Source organism: Canis lupus, chromosome 13, assembly GCF_003254725.2.
Source record: "Canis lupus dingo isolate Sandy chromosome 13, ASM325472v2, whole genome shotgun sequence".
NCBI classification, from domain to species: Eukaryota; Metazoa; Chordata; class Mammalia; order Carnivora; family Canidae; genus Canis; species Canis lupus.
Window position 1 is genome coordinate 5319372 of NC_064255.1, and position 23349 is coordinate 5342720.

The 23349-nt window shown below is 35.2% G+C and overlaps 1 protein-coding gene and 1 long non-coding RNA gene across 50 annotated transcripts in view; one reads left to right on the top strand and one right to left on the bottom strand.

Moving 5' to 3' along the window:
- The window catches only part of RIMS2 (regulating synaptic membrane exocytosis 2), a 580920-nt gene that overhangs the window by 244547 nt on the left and 313024 nt on the right, over nucleotides 1–23349 (top strand). For all 49 annotated transcript variants that reach the window (XM_049093308.1, XM_049093313.1, XM_049093310.1 and 46 more), the window contains one exon: nucleotides 3858–4783. In XM_049093308.1, coding sequence (XP_048949265.1) covers nucleotides 3858–4783 — 926 coding nt within the window. The remainder of the gene's footprint in view (nucleotides 1–3857; nucleotides 4784–23349) is intronic.
- The window catches only part of LOC112661995 (uncharacterized), a 94050-nt gene continuing 87366 nt past the window's right edge, over nucleotides 16666–23349 (bottom strand). Inside the window, exon 3 of the long non-coding RNA XR_003138144.2 lies at nucleotides 16666–17191. This is a non-coding gene — a long non-coding RNA (uncharacterized LOC112661995). The remainder of the gene's footprint in view (nucleotides 17192–23349) is intronic.

A 23349-nucleotide genomic window follows, 5' to 3' on the forward strand; every position in this document is an offset into this window, starting at 1 on the left:
TTTGATTTAGTACAACAAGAATTTAGTAGATTTTATATTTTATAAAACAGCTTTAAGTAAAAAAAGAAAGAAAGAAAATAATAGCAACCTAATGATAATAACGAAAACATTTCCAATGAAGTTATATATTTTATAGAAATGGGCAACACTCCATGTAACTACATTACTCTAGTCAAATGTACCTTTTTCAGGAAGACCTTTCTTACTGAAAGTAGCACCCTGAAATTAGAATTTATTTTAACAATGAGAAGATGGTCAAGATGGAAGAAGAGGAGTGGGAGATACAGGCTTCTAGTTACAGAATGAATAAGTCACAGAAATAATAAGCATAACATAGGGAATGTAGTCAAAGATACTGTAATAGCGGCTATGATAACAGATGGTAGCTACACTTGTGGTGAGTACAGCGTAACAAATAGACAATTTGGATCTCTATGTTGTACACCTGAAGCTAATGTAACATTGTGTGTCAACTATACTCAGGTAAAAAAAAAAAGTTTTAAAAATAAATAAAGTTTTAAAAAATTGTTTTCTTGTATACCATTATAAATCTGAGAAACACTGGAATCTTACTCTTGGAGAGTATCAATTTCTTGATATTAAATTTGGTTTATGAATAATCTATATTCTTGGAGACAAATGTATTTATTAACTTAGGTTGGAAAAAAGTAAGATACCAGAATGTATTTGAAATTCCTAACATAAAGTCTGCATCTAATGGAGGTTAGATGGTCAGTTTAGAAGAACTGATGTAGGGCACTTGGGTGGTTCAGTCAGTTATGTGTCTGCCTTCAGCTCAGGTCATGATCTTGGGGTCCTGTGATCGAGCCCCATGTTGGGCTCCCTACTCACTGGGGACTCTGCTTCCTCCTGTCTTTCTGCCTCTTACCTTCCACTCCTGCTCGTGCTCTCTCTCCCTGAAATAAATAAATAGAATCTTTAAAAAGAAAAGTTAAAAAAAAAGAACTGATGTAATTGTTTATTCTTTAGAGTTCCCTAGAGAAATTCTCTTTTACCTCAGTTTTTAAAATATAGTCAGTAGATATAAGTAGACAGTTAATGAGATGTATGTTGAAAATTGGCTAGCAGTCAGTTATTATATCTTGCCAGAAGTATTATTTTTTGCTATCCTTAAAGCTTTCATTTAGGCGTATTAACTTGATGAAGTCATGGTATCATTATTATAAGATCATAGCTTAACTGATTGAGCCACTCAGGTGCCCCACGTTTCTTTATTCCTAATCTATATTATAATATGTAGCATTTAGATCTTACCTAATACATATTTGTTAAAATAATATATAAGTTAATGTGTATAAGCTATGTTTTTCACTTTAAAATACAGATTCTCAAAGATTAACCAGCCATCTAGGTCAAATAACTAGTTAATAACAAAAGTAGGACTAAGAAACCCAGATCCCTTGATTCTGTTCTTCTTTTTTAGGATAATTGCCACCATGCTAAAGTATTTTTTTCTTTAGTCATATGTATAAAAATGACAGAAAAGTAAAATGAATTATGCATAAATAGATACACATATAAGATATTACGTAGGTCAATACTATAAAATTTATTTTGAGTGCTCTATTTTGATTGTCTATTTTAAAGTATAGGAGTCTATGGTTTTATGTAACAATTATAACTGAAAAGATTTGTTTTTAATTCCTAAATGTTTTATATGCAGATATAAGATATACATGTAAAAAACCCCCAACACATCCACTTGCCTAATCATAAAACATTTAGAACAGACTATTTCCTTCATACTTTGTAATACTTTTGCCTTTATGGTTCTAGGGTAGAGTCTATCTGGCTATGCACTTGTGTGACACTGAAAGGTGGAAGAGTTACAGAAGCCATTATTGTAAAGCAGCAGTTGTTGGCAGGCCCACAGGCTGATGTGAAAGTCTCAGTGGCTCCTGGCAAGCTTCTGTTAACTGACCACCCCAATGCTATAGGCAGCTGAGATAATTGGTGGCAAATTCCCAAAGCTTGAAATTCATAGCAGCTTCTCTAGTGAACATTTTGAGAACCCTTGTCTTTGGTTCTTCAGGCTAAGAACAGCAGCATTAACTTCTTTGGCCTTCATGGCTGGTTCAGTTGTGTAGTTTTTGATTACTGTATTAAAATCCTTTCTACTTAGAAAACCTGGAATGACTTCTGTTTTTATTAACAAATCTTAATTGATACATTGGCAGGCTTTATTTCAGATATGGAGGAAAGGATTTGGTGACACAGGAGAATCTATTTTATTTATTTATTCATTCATTTATTCATTCATTCATTCATGAGAGACACACACACACACACACACAGAGGCAGAGACACAGGCAGAGGGAGAAGCAGGCTTCATGCAGGGAGCCCAATGTGGGACTGGATCCTGGGACCCCAGGATCACACCCTGAGCCAAAGGCAGACGCTCAACCACTGAGCCACCTAGGTGTCCCAACACAAGAGAATGCAGAGGAGAAGATGATGTTGCTGGGTTAGGTCATTCCACATTATCCTTTCTCTGCTCATGCTTTTAGGCCCCCAAAACATAACATGTAAGAAATTCACAATGGAGCTAGCTAATGTTGGTCATCTTTAACTTCAACTGACCTCACTTTTTATTATCTCCTGTTCATGTGTCCTGGCAAAAATCCCCATGACAAGTATTCTGAACTTCTGTCATCCTCAGGAATCCAGGTCACTGCTTTTCATAGCTAGTGGTTGACATTATCTGGGTTCATACCAGAAAAGAGGACAGTGTGAATATTTTGTTGACTGAAGAGTATTATGCAGATGACAAGGTTCACAAGGTTCACTATGTTCTTCCAGTGTTAGAGGGGCAGGTTGAGAACTTAAAATATGGTCTCTTCCTCTGAGGCTAGAAGGAAGTATGAGTGGTTATATATGAAGACAAAGGGAAGTATTGAGCTGGCTTTAATTTCAATGAAGACAGAATAAAAATAACAGTCTCTTCTGTTTCCTACAAAGACTTTGTGTGTGTGTGTGTGTCTGTGTGTATGTGTGTGTGAGAGATGAATAAGTCATTATTGTTGGTATTTATTTAAATTGTTTATCTCAAGTTAGAGCAATAAAGAAGAGTTGTAGATACAATGATAAGATGAAAATTTGGATGAACCAATACCAGGAGTGATCTAGGTAGCTGATGATTGAAAAATGAATTTTTAAAAAGATTTTATTCATTTATTTATTTGAGAGAGAGAGAGAGAGAGAAGGGGAGCAGAGGTAGAGCAAGCAGACTCTGCACCTAGCATGGAGCCGTGGGGCTGCATCTCACAACCCCTAGATCATGACCTGAGCGGAAATCAAGCATCAGATTCTTAGCCGACTGAGCCACCGAAGGGCCCCTATGAAAAATGATTTTTTAGAGCCAGTATTTAATTTTAGTCAGAATGTATTCAACTAGTGAGCCAAATCAGTTTGGCTTCACTATGTTTTCAAGTGACTTCATATCAAGATATTAGGAATAGAGTGTCAGGGGGAACTTTTCAGTTTCTGAATAGCAATTGGGAGATTGTCAGTATATTGAGCCAAGCAAAGAAATTACAGTGAAGTCCATTTTGCAGCAGCAGTGTATGATGCTGACTCTCTTATTTCAGCACATAAGTATATTCCATATGTAGTGTGTCACGCATTAAAGAACAATATCAAAAGTACCTTTAAATTTTCCTATTTGAACTGAATAAAATATTGGTACAATTTTTGTTATGGCATGACTTTAAAAAGAAATGTTTTAAAAAAGCAAAAGAACTATTTGAATTTAATTTGTCAACCCACAAGTAAATTAATAAAACGTTGAGTTGTTTGGACGTTGCTCTTCTCATCATTCTTTTGCCTTGCTTACTTAGGACACGAAGTCCATCAATATCCAGAGATCAGAATAGAAGATACGACCAAAGAGAAGAAAGAGAAGAATATTCACAGTATGCTACTTCAGATAACGCCATGCCTAGATCTCCATCAGATTATGCTGACAGGAGGTCTCAGCGTGAACCTCAGTTTTATGAAGAGTCTGACCACATAAATTACAGGGACTCCAACAGGAGAAGTCATAGGCATTCCAAAGAATACATTGTAGATGATGAGGACGTGGACAGCAGAGATGAATATGAAAGGCAAAGGAGAGAGGAGGAATACCAGGCGCGCTATCGAAGTGATCCGAATTTGGCCCGTTACCCAGTAAAGCCGCAGCCCTATGAAGAACAAATGCGTATTCACGCTGAAGTGTCCAGAGCAAGGCATGAGAGGAGGCATAGTGATGTTTCTTTGGCAAATGCTGAACTGGAAGACTCTAGGATTTCTATGCTGAGGATGGAACGACCATCAAGGCAAAGATCTATATCTGAACGTAGAGCTGCCATGGAAAATCAGCGGTCTTACTCAATGGAAAGAACTCGAGAGGCTCAGGGACCAAGTTCTTATCCACAAAGGACCACAAATCATAGTCCTCCCACCCCCCGGAGAAGTCCAATACCCATTGATAGACCGGACATGAGACGTACTGACTCATTGAGGAAACAACACCACTTAGATCCTAGCTCTGCTGTGAGGAAAACCAAACGGGAAAAGATGGAAACAATGTTAAGGAATGATTCTCTCAGTTCAGACCAGTCAGAGTCAGTGAGACCTCCACCACCAAAGCCTCATAAATCAAAGAAAGGAGGTAAAATGCGTCAGGTTTCATTGAGCAGTTCAGAGGAGGAATTAGCTTCCACACCTGAATACACAAGTTGTGATGACGTTGAGATTGAAAGTGAGAGTGTAAGTGAAAAAGGTAAGTGCTGTCTTCTCACCACACTTTCCCTGGAGTTGATTTTCTTAAGGGCTTTCTTTTTAGGTTGTATTTGTGATAAACATTTAATAGATATTACTATGTTTATTTTAAAAGATTCTTAATGGTGCCAGTTATGTGAAGAAAGGTTCAAGTTTTAAAAAGTAACTATCTTCTGTTGTTCATGAGGAAGAGAAATCTACTGATTTTTTTTTTACAAAAACTGTTTTGTTATTTCTGAAAATTTTCTTGCATCACTTATGGTATCTTAAAAAATACCTATTAGGTATAGTTGTAAAATAACATCTTGTGTGTGTTTCAAAGTATTTGTTATAGAATATCTGAAATGTTCCTCAAAGTATAAAGAATGAAATACAAACTATCCATAATCTTTTCCCCCAAATATAACCCTTGTTAACATTTTGTTTTTTTTTTCCCTTTTTTCCTATGTGTGTATATTTCACATATTTATAAAATTGGTATCATGCTAAACATAGTTTGTATTCTGATTATTTTCAATTTATATCATATCATTAACTTTTTTTCCAAGCCATTAGATGTTCTTTAGAGATATGTTTTTGAAATGACTGCACTTAGTAGTCTATCATATGGTTGTAGCACAAACTAACTGTCCCTTCATTTGGGGGCATTGCAGTCCAATTGCTAGCTAGCACAAACAATATTAATGGTTATCTTTACATAAGAATTTTTGCCTAATCCATGAGTATTTCACTAATATATATCCATGCTTTGATTCTTATAAGCTTTTGGTTCAGAAAACCAGCTTGCTTTCCACGTAGGCTATAACACTCCATACTCCTGTCAGAAGTTAAGTTATCAGGTGCTAAATACCAAATCTTTGCAGTTGAATAGGCTACAAAAATGCTATCTCTTTGTTATTTTAACTTGAATTTGGTTGTGCAGTTGCATGTTTTATATTTTATTGGTGTTTGACATCTTCTATGAATTATCTGTTCATTTCTGTTATTTCTTCTGCCCATGTTCCTATTGGGTATTAGTGTTTCCCTTATTGATTTATAAGAGCGTTTTATGTGGTTAGGATTTATATCCATTTAACTGTCATCTTTTTCAAATGTATTTCCCATACTGATGTTTATCTACTCATTTTCTGTGGTCATTTGGAAATACTGAATTTAATATAGCTGTCTTTGCATCTTTGTTTTTTTTTTTAACCATTTCTTTTATCCATAGATACTCTTTATTCATCCCGAAGTCCGTTACATATTCAGCTGTGTATTTTCTCATGTTTTTATTATTTAATTTTAACCTTTAACTTTTTAATCATTATGTAATTTATTTTGGCATATGCCAAAATACACCTGATATGTGAGTGTCTAACATGAATCCCCTCTACCACCCACCCCTGCCCACCACACACACAATTTTCTGACACCATTTGGTGAATAATTTATTTCTTCATAAGAATCAACAGGACATCAATAAAGGAATTCAAGAAGGCAGCTAGATATGAAATTAATATGGAATTTTTTTGTGCTGTACCAAAATAGTTAGAAAAATGAATGAAAGGCAGTTCCCATTCTGAGCTAAAAACAAGAAATGTTGATTTAAAGATAACTAATGAGAAATGAGGGGTGCCTACATGAAGAAAGCTATGAAATTACTGAGTGACATAAAGAAAGATAGTCATTGAGTGAGTAGATTCATTTCATGTTCCCAATTGGGAAGGCTAAATATTGTAAAGATGCATGTTCTTTCTAAACAATGTCTTGGGGTTAAGGCCCTAGTAGTTATAGTCCCCACTGGTGCCTATATTTTTATTTCTACAAGTTAATCTGGAAGGTATGCAGGAGAAAAAAACTTAACTTTTTTTTCCCCTTCTATGCCTTTTAGGCTCACTGGGGTGGGGGATTGATGAAAGATTAACAAGAGAAAAACAAATTTATTCATCACTTGCATTTTGCATACATGTGGGAGCTTTCAGCTACTGTGAAACTTAAAGGAGTAGTTAGAATTTGTGCTCTACAAAAGAATAATAGATTTTTAGAGAAATAAGACAAAAAAAGGAACTTTGAGTTTCTTTCTTTTTTAAAAAATTTTATTTATTTATTCATGAGAGACAAGGAGAGAGAGGGAGGTGCAGAGACACAGGCAGAGAGAAAAGCAGGCTCCAGGTAGGGAGCTTGACGGGGGACTCGACGTGGGACTCGGGACTTGATCTGGAGTCCTGAGGATCATGCCCTGTGTCAAACGCAGCGCTAAACCGATGAGTCACCTGGGCTGCCCGAACTTTGAGTATTTGGGGTAGCAAATCATGGAAAGGTTAAGTGTATGAGGGAACCAAAGGGAAAGAAGGGCTAGCTAGTAAAGTTTGTTACGTAGACTTCTCCGGAGCCATGTCTTGCCTGATAAGAAGTAATTAACTTCTGTCCTTCCTTATAGAGGGCAAGTGGGGGATACCTTTACAAATTTATGTCCTGCTTTTAGGCAAATAGAGGGGAGGGCAGGCAGCTTTTCTTGTGTTTACTTCTTCTCAATTGTCCCATATTCAAAATAACCCCTATTCCAAATGGCATATTAAAACAAATAAATGGGGCAGCCCGGGTGGCTCAGCCCAGGGCGTGATCCTGAAGACATGGGATCGAGTCCCACATCGAGCTTCCTGCCTGGAGCCTGCTTCTCCCTCTGCCTGTGTCTCTGTGTCTCTCATGAATAAATAAACAAAATCTTAAAAAAAGAAAACTATAAAAAATAAATAAATAAAACAAATAAATGATAAGAACATAGAAAACACCACAAAGCAAAAGGGAAGAGATCAATTATTCAACAAATGGGCTTGGGGAAAATGTATATTTAGTGAAAAAAAAGAAACCAAATTAGAGCCTCATTTCATACAAGTTGCACTGAGATTATAAACAATAAGAAAATTGTGTTTATTGAAATAGAAAGGTATAGAAGGAGAAACTGCAGATCTTAATTTTATCATAGGACATATAGAAAGTTTATTTCCCAGAAGCTGTAATATTTCCTTAAATATAGTTAATAACCTTTAGTTTGATTGTTTTCCATTTGTCTGAGTATATCATAATACTAAAAGTTAAGAAAAAGATATTGGTTTATCTTTAGTGAATTAGTTTAGTTCATTAATTCTGCTATTCTCTGCTAAAGTAATGCCTTCAGTTTTACCACTTAAAGTTGTAAAAAATAAACTTAACTAATGTTTGAAAATTCCTCCTAATATTTAAAGAAGTTTTATCAGCAGCAGTTTTTTTTCCTGTGTGCTTATATGTGGATGCATCATTTTGACTAACTTTTAAAAGATAATTATCTCTTTGCTTTATTATCCCTAGGCTAAATGATCTCAAAGAAGGTGTTTTAAAGCTGAGCCATCTTACTCATTGTCTGTACATTTTTGTCTCTTTTCATTCTTGTGCACAGCCTTTCAAAAATGCGCAAAGCAAGTTTGTATCAAGTAATGTAAAGTGTTAACCAGCATTGCATAGATAGATAGCACTAGTCAGCATTATTAGTGCAGAAGGATTCTTTGAGACCCTTCTATATCATATTTATAGCTTTAGCTACATAGCAGGATCTTTCCTGATTTTTAAATAATAAAATTCTATAATCCACAGCAAGTGTATAGCTTTTTTTTCTTCACTGTCCTATTGGTTAGCCTTTTTATTTATTTATTTATTTATTTATTTTAACCTAACTTTTATTGGTGCTCTGGTGCTTTGGCTCTTTTCTTATTCATTTGTCGTTTGTCTCTTTGGATAGGTCTAATTTTAAATAAGCAGAATTTCACCCAAATTTGTAGGTGATGTCATTTCTTCATTCACTATGTTCTCTTAAATAATGCTGATAATTACAATCTATGAGTGACTGGGCCATTAGTATGAAACAGTAATAGGGTTTTATGGAAAGAGCCTGGCTGTGAAATTCATTAACTACATGATCTTCTCTTAGGTATTTAACAATGTCTGTTTCCTTATCTATAAGTATAAGAATATGTAATTTGTCAAATAGTAGATATTAAAGACACTTTTAGATTACTTATTTAATGTTTTATGATAGTCAACAATAGTTATGACTTCTCTGAGACAGCTTTCAAGAGTTTTAGCTGAACGTGTAGTCATGGTTATGTGGATTATGGTTATTTATGTTGATTTCACCTCTTCCACAATCTGCCACATGTTGAACTAGGCTTATATTTTTAGCCTAAGAAGAATATACTTTTTAACTTGTTGAGATATAGTTTTGAAATGTAAATGCAGTGTGTTACTAAATACTAGACACCTATTTATTCCTTTTTTGGCCAAATACTTCTTAGTGTTTATTATTTGCAAGATGTTGGATTGGCTCTAATATAAAATATAGACATGAATAGGACATGTTTTCTACCCTTAATAAATTGAGAGTCTAAAATAACTAGCATATAAGCCTGTTGTATTATAGATACTGTAGGACTTCAGAAAGAGAGGCATTGGTTATCTCCACTAATTTTGCGTGATTTCTATGTTTTGTGACACTAATTACATAGTTATGTTGTCAATCATTTGCTCAATCACAAGGATTCTGTTTTTGTTTTTAAGCAAGTGAGATCATTGTGAAGAGTTTTAGTTTCCCTCGTCTTCCAAGTTCTAACTTGGTTGTTGCAGGTCTCTTTTGTTTTTCTGTAAAATCTTGAGGAACTGAGCTGGTAAATGTGAGCATACATCTGTGTGACAGTGTCCTGAGTTATAAATTATGAAATGTTTGATTTGATTATTAGACTCTGGAAAGTAGCACATCCTTTAACTTATTTTTGGGAAGGAGTGAATAGAGGTGTGCAGGTGGAGCAATTTGGAGAACAGATCCATGACAGGAAAAAGAAGCGATGGACTGCAAATGTCCAAATAAAAGCACGAATCTCAAAGTATTAAATACAAATGCTGAAGATATCAGCTTTATATACGTCTGAATTTGGGTGTCAGTATCAATAGTGAAATTTATCTGATTGTATAATCTCAAGTTTCTTAAAATGTTTAAGTAATTGATTCACTGTGTGTGTTTATAAGGAAAATAGACTACTGAAGTTCTAGCCAATATTCTTTAGGAATCTGAAGAAAATATTGATTTATGATATTTGAGACCAATTAAACATGTAAGGAATTCTGAGCCAAGTGGACTAAAAAACTTTTAAAATAAGTTGTCATAATGGGAATATTTAAAATTTTTTCCTTTATCTTTTTTATTACTAAGACTTCCGCAAGTAAAATTTTTAAAAGTTGATGACTGATTACTTTCTGGTGTATTCATTCCATCTGTTTATAAAATAATTTTATGGCAAATAATTATTCCAATTGTAACATGAGTCTTAGGGCTTTACTATGGGATAAAAAAGAACTCAACTGCATCAAAGTTACATGGGAATAATTAATCACTCTTGCTCTCTTAGGCAGCATTATGAAATTATTTCATCAATTTTTTTAAAAAATAAGATACTTCTTATCCGATGAGAAACCAAATTGCAAATATATATTATGAAGCTGATCTCAGACTTGAAATTATATAACATAAATATAAACAGATTAAGAAGTTAAACTGAGAGTTAACTTGTAAAGTGCATAACCAGAAGATAAATTTACAAATGGAAATAAAGAATTCTTTGTTTCCTGATAAATTGTAGCACAATGACTGTTTAAGATGGCCATTCTTGGGGCAGCCCAGGTGGCTCAGTGGTTTAGTGCCGCCTTCAGCCCAGGGCCTGATCCTGGAGACCCAGGATCAAGTCCCACGTCAGGCTCCCTGCATGGAGCCTGCTTCTCCCTCTGCCTGTGTCTCTGCCTCTCTCTCCCTCTGTGTCTCTCATGAATCAATAAATTAAAAAAAAAAAATCTTTAAGATGGCCATTCTTTCTCTTTGCAAAAATACTTTTTAATTATAGATGAAACACTATGTTAAGCATTTGCCTAAAGAAAAAGGATTATTTTAATGGAAAATATAGTACCCAACATATCATATCTTACAAATTTCAATTTGTGGGATATTTGAGATGGTGCTTAGCTAGTTGAATGAAAAATTAAAAGCAAAGTTAAAGACTAATTTTTGAACTTAGTTTGGAATATAGAAGTCTCTGTTAAATTGGTTTAAAATTCAATAGATTATGTTTAGATATTGATATTTACTACAGCTTAAACATTGATTATGAAATTTACTCAGTAGATAGAAAAATATGAAGGTTTATGAAACACATATTAATTGATAAGAAGTATAACAGAGCAAATTCCCAAATGGTGTTATAAATGCTGCACAAGCTGGGGATCCCTGGGTGGCTCAGTGGTTTAGCGCCTGCCTTTGGCCCAGGGCGCGATCCTGGAGTCCCGGGATCAAGTTCCGCATCGGGCTCCCGGCATGGAGCCTGCTTCTTCCTCCTCCTGTGTCTCTGCCTCTCTCTCTCTCTCTCTCTCTCTCTCTCTCTCTATCATAAAACAAACAAACAAACAAATACATAAATAAATCTTTAAAAATAAATAAATGCTGCACAAGCCAATTATATTTGAGTTAAAAAAGCATTGAAATAGCAGAAAAGTTGGGTCTAAGACTAATTCAGTATTTCAAGCAGTATTCAATAAATTCATTCATTTACTCATTCATTCATTTTTTATTTCATTCAACTAAAATATATTAAATGTCAGTAATAGTATTAAAATGTGAAATATGAAAGTATTTGTATGACCCTAGAATTGCTTTTTTGTGGAACAAGAGTAAGAACTTGTGCTGTAAATTTGATTCCATTTATGCTAGCTGGGTCATCCAAGAAGATTATACATGAGTTGGGCTTTTGTTTTTGTTAATTCATGCTAGAAGCTAGATCTATTTTCCTTTCTAGGATGTATCCATGAGAAGAGCTTTTTCAGGAAATATTTGGGGTATTCTTCAAAGCAGAATTCAAATTATTGCCATACATAACCCCATTATCCCTGGAACTGTGTATCTGCCTCTTTTTGTAGGGCTTAGCTTGGTTAAGAACTCTTTCAGGAGCAAATTAAGTGAGCCCTGATATATACTAAAGCTCAGATATGGACTCCTACTACAGTACAAGACTAATGTTAATTTTTTTAACAGAGGTTCCTACTGAAATACAGGTAAAGGTTTAACTTCTTAGAACTATAAGGTGCTCCTGATAATTTGTCTAAATCTTGAAATACATAATTATAATCAATTTTTAATGGACTGTTGAATAAAATAGTAGGATCTATGAAGATCATGAACTTTAATGGATGACTATGATGATAACAATTTAAAATAAGAACAATTTAGACTATATGTAAGATGAAGTACATCAAAGTAAGGATGTACTTTGAATAAAAGTAATAAGAGAGAATAAAAGATGTTAAAATTCTGGGTTAAGAATAAGTGGATATGAATGGAATACTTTCCAGTCTCTTCAAACCAAATGCATTTTAGTCATGACCATATTTTAGAAAACAGTACACATATTCAGAAATGTGGGTGTGTGTGTGTCAGCAGATTGAGCTCTAAATGTTATTCTTACAGATGATTCTATAAGCCATTTTATTTCAGCACATCCTGCCCTGTACATGTTGGAAATTTTTTAAAGAAAAAATTTATTTCCCATGGGACTGTTAACCTGTACTTTGTTGTAGTTGAAGATACTTAGGATTTAATTAACTTAGAATTTGAGTCTCGTGTCCTATTCTGGAAATGGCAGAAGGGGGCAGATTTCCAAATTTTACTGAGGAAGCTGGAAGTACCTATTTCTAATTTTGAACCTAAGATGCATTTTCCCAAAGAAATAATAAGTGACAATTAGTTATAACTTTTTATTTATTCGATTCTGCAAATTTAGGGAGCCAGTTCTAGGTACTAAGCTAGATACTCTGACCCTGTGTTGTAAAAGGCATACCATACATCTCGGCTTTTGTTTTGCTTTTTTAATCTGGGAAGTGTTTTTTAGTTCCTTTATTTTTGAAGGATAATTTCTTTAGATATAGAATTTTTGGTTGACAGTCTTTCCCTTTTCTTGCAGCACTTTGTATATGTCATTCTATTTTTTATTCTGGAGATAAAGGGTCTTGTGTGTTGCTGTTTTTGGTATATTCTCTTTGTCTTTGGATTTCAGCAGTTTGACTGTCATGTTTCTAGGTTTAAGCCTTTTGTGTATATCCTACTTAGAGGTAATGAAGCTTTGTGGATCTATAGATTAATGTTTTTCCTTAAATTTTGGAAGTTTTCAGTCATTATTTCTTCAACCAGTTTTTCTGTTGCTTTTTTTTCTTGCAAGAATCCCATTATGTGTATGTTCATATTCTTGATGTTTTCCTACATGTCCATGAGGTTCTTTTCATCTTATTTTTCAATGTATATTTTCTCTCTATCTTTCAGAGTGGATAAGTTCTGTTTTTCTCTCTGGTAGAGTACACTGATTGTTTCATCTGCCATCTCAGATCTGCAGTTGAAGTCATGTGTCATGAATATTCATTTTGGCTATTGCATTTTTCAACTTTAGAATTGTCATTTCTTTTCTTTTATAGTTTTATTTCTCTATTGGGAGTCCCTATTTATTGAGTCATTGTCATCATATTCTCCTGTGATTCTTTGACATGTTTTTTTTTTTTTTAAATACATTTTTAAGAGAACATCTGGGTTCATTCAGTGTTAGTTTCTTTACCTTTTTTCCTGGTTATGGGTCACATTTTCCTCTTTCTTTGCATGTCTCATAATTTTTGATTGAAAACTGGACATTTTTGATGATGTGCTGTAATAGCTCTGTTTTCTTATTCATTTTCCTGACAACTGATTATCTTGTCCTGTTTTTTTCTTTTCTCTTTTCTCTTTTCTTTCTTTTCTTTTCTTTTCTCTTTTCTTTTCTTTTCTTTTCTTTTCTTTTCTTTTCTTTCTTTTTCTTTTTTCTTTTTTCTTATCTTATCTTATCTTATCTTATCTTATCTTATCTTATCATCTATCTTATCTTATCTGTTTCCATTGTGGTGTATGTCCACTGATCTCTCTGCTGTTTGTTTTACTCAAATATGTGTGTGTGTGTGTGTACATGTGTGTGTCTGTGTATCCACCTTCCTATAATTCGCTCCCATGTCTGCAGAGCCAAACTGTTAGCCAAAGATTTAGGCAGAAGTCATGCTTAAGTATTTTGAGATTGTAAGGCTTCTATCCTCTACCAATCAATCTGTGTATGGTGTGGGGACACATTCAAAGTTCAGCCAATTCTCCTACATGCTGCATGACTCCAACTGTATAATATTCTGGAAAGGGCAAAAGTATGGAGACAGGAAAAAGGTTAGTGGTCATTAGGGGTCTGAGCAGAAGGAGGAAGGAAGGGATGAATAGGCAAAGCAAAGGATATGTTTTAGGGCAGTAAAATTATTCTGTAAGATACTGCAATGGTGGATACAAGTCATACATTTATCAAAGCCTATAGCATATACAACAGAAGAATGAATCCTAATATAAGCTATAGAATTTGTCAGTAATGATGTGACAATGTCAGCTCATCAGTTGTAACAAATATCACACATCTTGCACAATTGCAATTGTTAATAATAGAGGGAATTGAGGGATGAGAGTGGGGATATATGGGAATTCTCTGCTTTGAGCTCAATTTTTCTATAAAGCTAAAACTACTCAAAAAAATTTTTTTTAAACACAAGCAAACGACCAGGATTCTGTAAGTGTTCATAAAGACAAACCCAGACTGATATCAAAACAAACAAACAAACAAAAACAAAGTTCAGCCAGTTCTCAAGGCACTCTTAGGTTTCACTTACTACCACGCTCTTTTGGCATCTCCCCTGAACATGGTATGGTTTCCTAGTCATTCTGAAAAGTGTGGAGAGTTTATCTAGCTTCTTTCTGTGGTCTCTCATTTCCAGTGTCTCCCTGTAACATTTCTGGTTGGTCTGCCTTTACCTTCTGTGGAACTACAGTCTTAGACTAGTAAAACTGCTGATTTTCTCTGTTTCTCTGTTTGTTTCATCTTGACTTTGTCTCTTCTATGGGTTATCACTCCCATGGGTTTTCAGTCTCACCCCAAATCAAATAGCAGAGGTCTGATAGCAGAGCTGTTGTTTTTCCCAGACAGCACCACACTGATAAAACTATCGATCCTTTCTATAGACTCTGGCTTTTGTATGTACTGTGCCAGAAGAGGGTTATAGGAGCAATACCAGGTAAGCAGATAACAAATGTCTATTGTTATTATCTGAATATCTAGAGGTTTTTCTCAATTTTTTATGTGTCTTAGATTTCCATAGCTATGCGATTGTTGTTTTTGATAATTTTGTCCAGGCTTGTACTTGGTTTTTTGAAGAGAACTATTTAGTTGATATTTCGTGCCACTAACCCAGAGACTCTTCCTTTGTCATGATTTTGTGAGTGTGGAATTCAGACAGGATTCAGTTGGGTAATTTTTCTTCTTCATTTGGTGTTATTGAGTTCAATTGGTGAAATTTAATTGGTAGAATGGGCTATTCTGGAGGGTTTAAGGTGTCTTTGCTTATATATCTGGCACCTTGGCAGGCATGGTTGGAAGATTACTCCAACCATGGGTTGGGATTCTGAATCAGTGCACCTACATTTGGGCTCTTCAACATAGCTGTTTCTAGGACTTTTTCTACGGGATGGCCCAGGGCTCACAGAGATAGACTTAACCAAATACTATTTATTTTGACCTAACTTTGAAGTCATGCAACATCATTCGCACCATATTCTTGGTTATAAACAAGTTACAGTAAACAAGTTACATGATATGGAAGGAGCCTATAAAAGGGCATGAACATTATGAGATATAGTTCACTGAAGGACCATCCTTGGAGTCTAGCTACCATAGGGGCTATAATGTGTGATATGTAGGGATTTTTTGTTTTTTCTCATTCCCATGAGTTTATTCTTAAGCCTCTTCTCTAGGTACATTTTCCTCAATCTTTCAATTTTTTTCTTCCTAGGGCCTAAGTCTTTGTGTCCATATATATTCTTACCCATAGCACTTCTTTTTCTACACAAAGGGGATGACCAGATATACCATCTAAAACCCTGTCTATTAAGAGGATTTTCCTCACTGTTGTCTTCAAGACCATCTCTGAGTCAGACAGCAGCAGTCTAGTTTGGCAAAAGAAAATTTTTCTTTTGCTTTGGGGAGCAAAAATATTTATAAATATAAATATAAATATAAATATAAATATAAATAAATATATATTGAGCTGACCTATCAATGAATCAGGCATGAATTTTGTCTCCTTTTTTCACAGTCATAATGGCCCCCATATATGGCCATAGATGTAAACTGAGAAAGAGATGCTGATATAACAATAGTAGTTGGTGTGTAAGTCTGGGCTACCTGCAGACAGAGTTTACTTATATCTCCTGGCCTTACTTAAGCTCAAACATGGATGCATCTCTTCTGTCTCATAATGGTTTATTGTTTGACATGTCCAGCCTTTTGATCTGTTGAGCCCAGGAGACCCTAGCTTATATCGGGCACTTCTGATTGTTTGGATACTTCATCAAATCTTTGTCCCTACCAAGGCCAGGAGCATACGAGGGGCAGTTTTTTAAGTAGTATATAATTTTCCACTGCAGGCTACATGGTCTTGATCCACAAACCTAGGGATGTACATCTTGATTCCCCTATTGAAGCTTGCCCTAAGTTTCACATGGAATCTTTTCCCACCATTGATGCTTCTAATAGCACACCTTCTGTTGTATCATATAACTCAAGTGTCAGGGCTGCTCGCACTATAGCTTGAACTTAATCTAGAGCTGCTTCTTGCTCTGGGTTCCATTTGAAGCCAGAAACCTTCTATAATTATTGGTAAATGAATTAAAGCAGTATTCACCAGTGTGGATTATGTTGTCTTCAGAATCCAGAGGCTGTCTACCAGGCATTGTGTATTTTTCTCATTGGTGGTAGGTGCAAGATATAATAATTTTTCTTTTGCTTTGGGGAGATGATCTACCATGCCCATGACCATTGGGCTCCTGAATCTTTATAGAATTATCTTCCACTCTTTGGAGATGTGCATAAATAAGGTCTCCAGTATAATAGCTACTTCTTTCTCGCTGATACAGTGAGTGAGTCAATGTGATGTTCTGTGGAGTGTCCTTATGGCCTTTGTCTTTGAGAGCTATATTATGATAGAGGGCAGTAGAGTTAACATAACCCTGGGGAAGACTAGTTAATATGTATTTTTGTCCATCCTGAGCATATGTGAATGTTTCCAGTCTTTCTTGATAGGAAAGGGAAAAAAACACATTTGCCAGTTCAGTGGCTTCATTTCTTATATTTGAGTCTGTATTAGTTGTCTCTAGGAAGAATACCATTTTGTCATAGCAACTTCGACTGGGGCTACTTTCTTGAGTTTATTCCACTGTCATTTTCCAGGATGTGTTGATACTTGTTTTTTAGGTGCCACCCTGGTGAGTTAAAAAGAGGAGATAATGTGAACCATAATGTTTGCATGCTTTGTTTTTGATTTAATCTTTGCTGGTTGGGGAGGGCATTATCAGGAGCTTCCACATGACTTTTCCCATTTGATATTTTTTAACCCACAAGCCAAGGAACATTAGTTCTTCCAAATACCAAGTTTGTCTATTTGGGGACTGCTGCAATTACTACTGTAACAACTGGACAATTTGGAAACAACATCTGTAAGGGCAATAAAGACAGAAAGACTTGGAAAAGGAGAAATTAAGTTGTGAACAGGTGCTTCAACTAAATCCACAGGAATTTGAAGCTGGAGATGACCTAATTAGGAAAGCGGTCAGGAGGGCTGGATATGGCTATTGCCTGGGGAGGGTAAGGCAGGTCTTGGCCAGGGTATGTGTATTTCTTGGGTGAAGGACTCAGCTACAAGCAGTGAGCATGTAGCACTTGGGACAGCTTGAGGAATGAGTGTAATTATAAATGATACATAGCTACATCCAGTAAGATTTTTTTTTTCTCAGAATTGTCCCCTTATTTTTATAAGAGGGATATTACAATTCTACGTGTCCTTTACTCATATGCCCTTTTGAAACTGAGGGAAAATTTTCTAGAAGTCTTCTCTGCAGACATACATATATATGTATATATGTATTTCTTCCCAGCATGTTTTACATGTTGGTAATGAGCATTGAACACTATAGCAGGTATCTAGGAATTTCCAAGACTAATGGTAATATGAAACTGTCACTGAATAGAACAGTAGAACAATATTTTAATATTGTTAGAACAATAGAACAATATTTTATTCGTTGAGAAACCTTTAGACAGGCTACTTAAGTGATTATTATATCCAATAAGTATAAAACATTTTTTAAATATTGATATCAAAGTGTAACGAGCAGTCTCCTAGTTGATTAATCTTTATTTTCTGTCACATACAATACTATTTTACTAAAAAAGATTTCATTATATTATGAAATAGTCATTTACAAAAAATTCAGTTTTCAAAATAATGCTTTACCTTTACCCCAAGGTAAACAACAGAAATGAATTAAGGCTTCAGATTCAAATATTAGTTTGTAAATATTATGTAAAATAATAAATGTGTTTTTTGTATGCCAAATGAAAATTTCCCCTTCTCTGCCTATTTATTAAAAATTCAAATAAAAAAAACCCCACCTCAAATGGATGCATTTGTAATGCTGGTATTGCCAAACTGTCATATTGGATTACATTTATCTCCGCTAAAAAAGTGTTTAAATAGCATCTTTCAAACAAGACAATGTTGATTTTGAGTTATAGGTTAGGCAGGTATATTCAAACATTGATATTTCTATCTCGTAATTGAAAAGCTTTGACAAAATTATCCAAATGAAACAGTGAGCAAATACACAGAATCAAATGCAGACCCATCTTGACTTAATTTATTTTGAGTCAACTGGAATGATTTCTGTAACCCACTTATACTTAGCTATATTTTGAAAAAAATTATTGTTACTGAACTTTACTCTGTTTCTGAATTGGCTCAGTCATTACAGTTTTCACATGCCCCTCCCCAGACTCTCTCTCTTTCTCTCTCTGCTCTTTTTCTGCCTCTCTGCCTCCTGCTATTTTCCCCCCTATATTCTCCCTCTCTCTTCTTCTGCTTCTCTGTTGCCTATCCCCACTGCATGCACTTAACATTTTTGTATGGTGTCTTCTGTCAAGATTTATTATATTTCAGGTATGCTAATAAGTTGCATATCACTTTATTTTAATCCAGCTCCCATCTGAAAGATAAGTCCATTTTATATAAATCACATTTTATGGAAAAGGTTTTATTAATTAAACACTTCTAATGTTAGAAAATTAGAAGGGCTAGTTCAGGTTCTTTTTTATTATTAGGCTACCTTGAGAGCTATAGAGAAAAGGGGATAATATGTTATGCAACCTAATGCCTGTTCCCATCTCCTACCCCTGAGAATCTCCTTTGGTAGACTTTATATGAAGTTAAGATTATATTTAAATTTTAAATTTAAAGGTGAATTTCCCCAGGATGAAAGGCATTTTACATCACATTCATTACTTCATATCATTTTAATGATATTAAGTAGTTAATTGGAAGTATATAATGTCACTGGACATGATGTTTGAATCTACATATTATTTCTTAGTAATAGATTTGACTGCATTAGCTATTGAAAACTTTGTATCTGTTCAGAAAAAAGTATAAGAAACTATTTAGTTCTATGAATTACAGTTTTCAGAGCAGATTAAAGTTAATTATTATCTTACTGTGAAAACATACTTAGGGAATCATACTTAGTATTTTTAATAAAATTATTTTATTCTAATTTTTAATAGCGTCTAGTTATTAAAAAGTTTATAAATATGAATTTGAAAATATTTGTAAGAATAAAGACCCAAATAAAATGATTAATATTCACTTATAAACGCCAAGTAAAGATTAGCAGATGAAAAAGGAAAATTAGAATTAATCCTATGTAGGAAGGCATTAATTTTTTGAAGCAGTATTAATAAAGAGGGCATTTGCTTATTGGTTAATACTAACATTTTAACTAGAAATTTAAGGTTTAAACTATATTTTCTTTTACCGAGAAACGGATAAGTATTATCTCAATTATATTCATTTGGATATGTTTGGGAAAGTTAAATGCATGATGTTTGAAATGAAATAAAGAAGAAAAAAGAAATTTATAAGCCATTGAGGAACTGGTGTGGTTGATAGGTTTATTAATAATCCTTTTTTTTTTTTAAATAGACAGTGTGGCTTATTAGAAAGAGCAATGGATTGAAGATATGGGTGCTATTCTAGGCTCTGCCGGTGACCCCATTGTAATCTTTGGAAAGTTATTTAATTTTCTGGGCTTCAATTTCCTCTCTAAATGGAAGAAAATAGAATAATTCGATATTTTTAAAACTATGCTCAATGAAGCACCAGATAATCTGTGCTGTTGCTGAAGAGGATATAAGGGCACAGATGAGCAATTGGATCTTCTACTTTGTTTCAACCAAACTTTGTTCTTAACCAGTTTTATATTTGGAGGTTTTGTTAGGAAGGAGGCTCCATTGCATAAAGAAGTATGGAAATAACTAGACTTGTTATTTTAATTAATCAGTCAATTCATTCCGTTAGTTTATGTTCCATGCAGTACTCTGTATGCCAGAGTCTACAACAGTTAAAAAAAAAAAAAAAAAAAGACAAATTTCTGGAGGTCAAAGAGGTAACAAGAAGTCAGATCATTCAGGGATTAGTAAGCTGTTGCAAGAACTTTGGTTTTCACTTTAAGTGACCAGAGAAGCCATTGGAAGAATAATAAATGACTTGGTCTAATTTATCTTTTAAGGACCACTCTTGATGTTATATTGAAAACAGAACTGAAAGGAACAAAGATGGGGTGCAGGAAGAACAGTGAGGAGGCTAATCTAGTACACAATGGGAGATAATGGTTATAGAAGTTGGTAGTAGGGGGGCTGAAGAGAGGTATTTGGATTTTGGATATACTTTTGAAATACACCCAACAGAATTTTCTGATGGTTCAGAAGTGGGTTGTGAAAGTAAGAGATGTAGTGAAGGATTACTGTAAAGATTTTTGTCTGAGGAAGTGGAAGGAAGAACTTGCCATTAAATAACATCAGGAAATTGTGACAGATAGATTTTTTTTTTTTTTTTTTGCAAGGGGAGGGGAGGACATTCAAGCATTAGGTTTTGTACATACTAAGTTTGAATTTTCTATCAGATATCTTTTAAATTTTTTTTTAAGATTTTATTTATTCATGAGAGACAGAAAGAGAGAGAGGCAGAGATACAGGCAGAGGGAGAAGCAGGCTCCTCACAGGGAGCTCGGTGTGGGACTTGATATCCAGACCCAGGATCACACCCTGAGCCAAAGGCAGATGCTCAACCTCTGAGCCACCCAGGTTTCCCAATGAATTTTCTATCAAATATCTAAATGGAAATGATGAGTCAGCTATTGGATATGCTAATCTGGAACTCACTGGCATGGCTTGGTTTGTATACATAAATGTGGAAGCCATCAATATAATGCAGGCTGGCTGGATCTGAGAAGCCAGAGAAGGGTCCCCCAGGACCAGCCAAGAGGATCCTTGGCTTTGTGCAGGATAGAAATCAAATGCCAGCTGAGAGGAAGTGAGAACAGGGTTCATTTAAGATACAAAGAGAGAGTAGATATAGACAGAGCATCTGGGAGACTCAAAGGAGAGTGAGTCTTGTCTTGCCTGGAGCCGGCAAAGTTTCGTTTTACTGAAAACTGTGGTCTGATGCCCATGTCTTCTCAAGAATCCAGAAACAAGAAGTGTTTAGGTGTCTTGTGTAAGTCACTTATGCCCTGAGGCCAGGAGTCTTGCAAGCCAGCAGTCTTGGAAAGCGTTCATGACAACCCAACAAGTCACTCCTTAGATATTATCTATTGTGCTAGAAGACTCCAAAGAAAATTGTTAATTACTTGACCTTTACAAGGAGGACATGACATTATCTGTTCTATAATGCCTGAGTAAGGTGGGCGTATAGGTCCTAGCAAAAATAGAAGCAGGGAAAGGAGTGGAAAATAAGTTTTTCGTGGTGCCCCTTTAGTTTCCGTGTCTCAAATATATGTATGATAATTAAAGCCAATGTGACTGGAAAAGACTACTGACAGTATATTTCTAGGAAAAAGGAGTTCCCAGGATTAAACTCCTGGAATACTCCCACAACTAGAAGGGAATGAGGAAAAATCAGCAAAAGAAAATTAAGAGTAACTGATCAATGAAGTAGAAGGAAAACCAGGAGGAATGTGATGTCCTAGGATCCAACTGAAAAAAGTATTCCAAGAATTATTGATAATGTCAGTTGTTGCTTAGGAGTCAAAGACTGATCATTAACCACTAGATTTAGCAATGCAGAAGCAGACCTTGCACTTTCAGTGGAGTGGTGGGTTTGGAAGTCTGAAGTGGGCTCAAGAAAAATATGGAAAGGGACACCTGGGTGGTTCAGTGGTTAGCGCCTGCCTTCAGCCCAGGTTGTGGTCCTGGAGTCCAGAGGTCGAGTCCCTCATCAGGCACCCTACATGGAGCCTGCTTCTCCCTCTGCCTATGTTTCTGCCTCTCTCTCTCTCTGTGTCTCTCATGCATAAATAAATAAAATAATTTTTTAAAAAAAGAAAGAAAAATATGGGAAGGAGGGAGTTGGAAGTGGTGAGTATAGATAGCTCTTTTGGGGGAGTTTTGCTGTATAGAGGAACAACAACAGTGAGAAAAAGTGGTAGCTACAGAGTGAGGAATTTTTTTTAAGATGGGAGACAATGTTCTGATGGGGGTGATTACATAGGGAAAATTTGATGATGCAGGAGAAAGAAAAGACAATTATTAGATCTTTATCTTTATGTAATGAAAGAAGATGGGATTTAGTACACTAGTGGATGGGATGACTTGCTGTAGGAGCAAGGAGCAAGGACAGTTTGTTCATAATAACAGAAAGGAAGGCAGACTATATGAAAGCAGGTGTATGTACGTTGAACTATGATTGGTTCTTTAAGTGTGGAATGTCTTGTTTGATTATTTCTTTTTTCTGCAAGTGGGAAAGGTAGCAGAGCCATTATCTGTGAATCAGGATTGGGGGAATTGGCTAAAGTTGTATGGATAGGGAAAATGTAAATTCTTATCTGGGAGAGTGGAAAAGACAATAAACGAAGGAAATGTAGTACTATTGGGTGAAAGAAATATAAACTGACCTGGCATTAGTGGTTATAGATTTTCAGGGAGATGAGTTTGTGTGGTTTTGTGTTTTTTCACTAGATATATTCAGCTACCCAGGTCAAAACATGGATGTCTTAGTCCATTTGTGCTGCTATAAGAAAATACCATAGTCTGGATAGTTTATAAACAATAGAAATTTATTTCTCACAGTTCTAGAGGCTGGAAGTCTGAGATGCGGTGCCAGGATGGTTAGGTGCAACTTCTTCCAGTCCCATACTTGTTGTATCCTCATGTGGCAGAAGGGAGCAAGCTAGTTCTCTGGGGTCTCTGTTTTAAGGGCACCAATCCCAGTCATGGTGACTCCACCCTCATGACTCAGACACCCCCAAAAGCCCCACCTCCTAATAGCATTACCTTGGGGGTTAGGATATCAACATACGAATTTGGGGGAGAG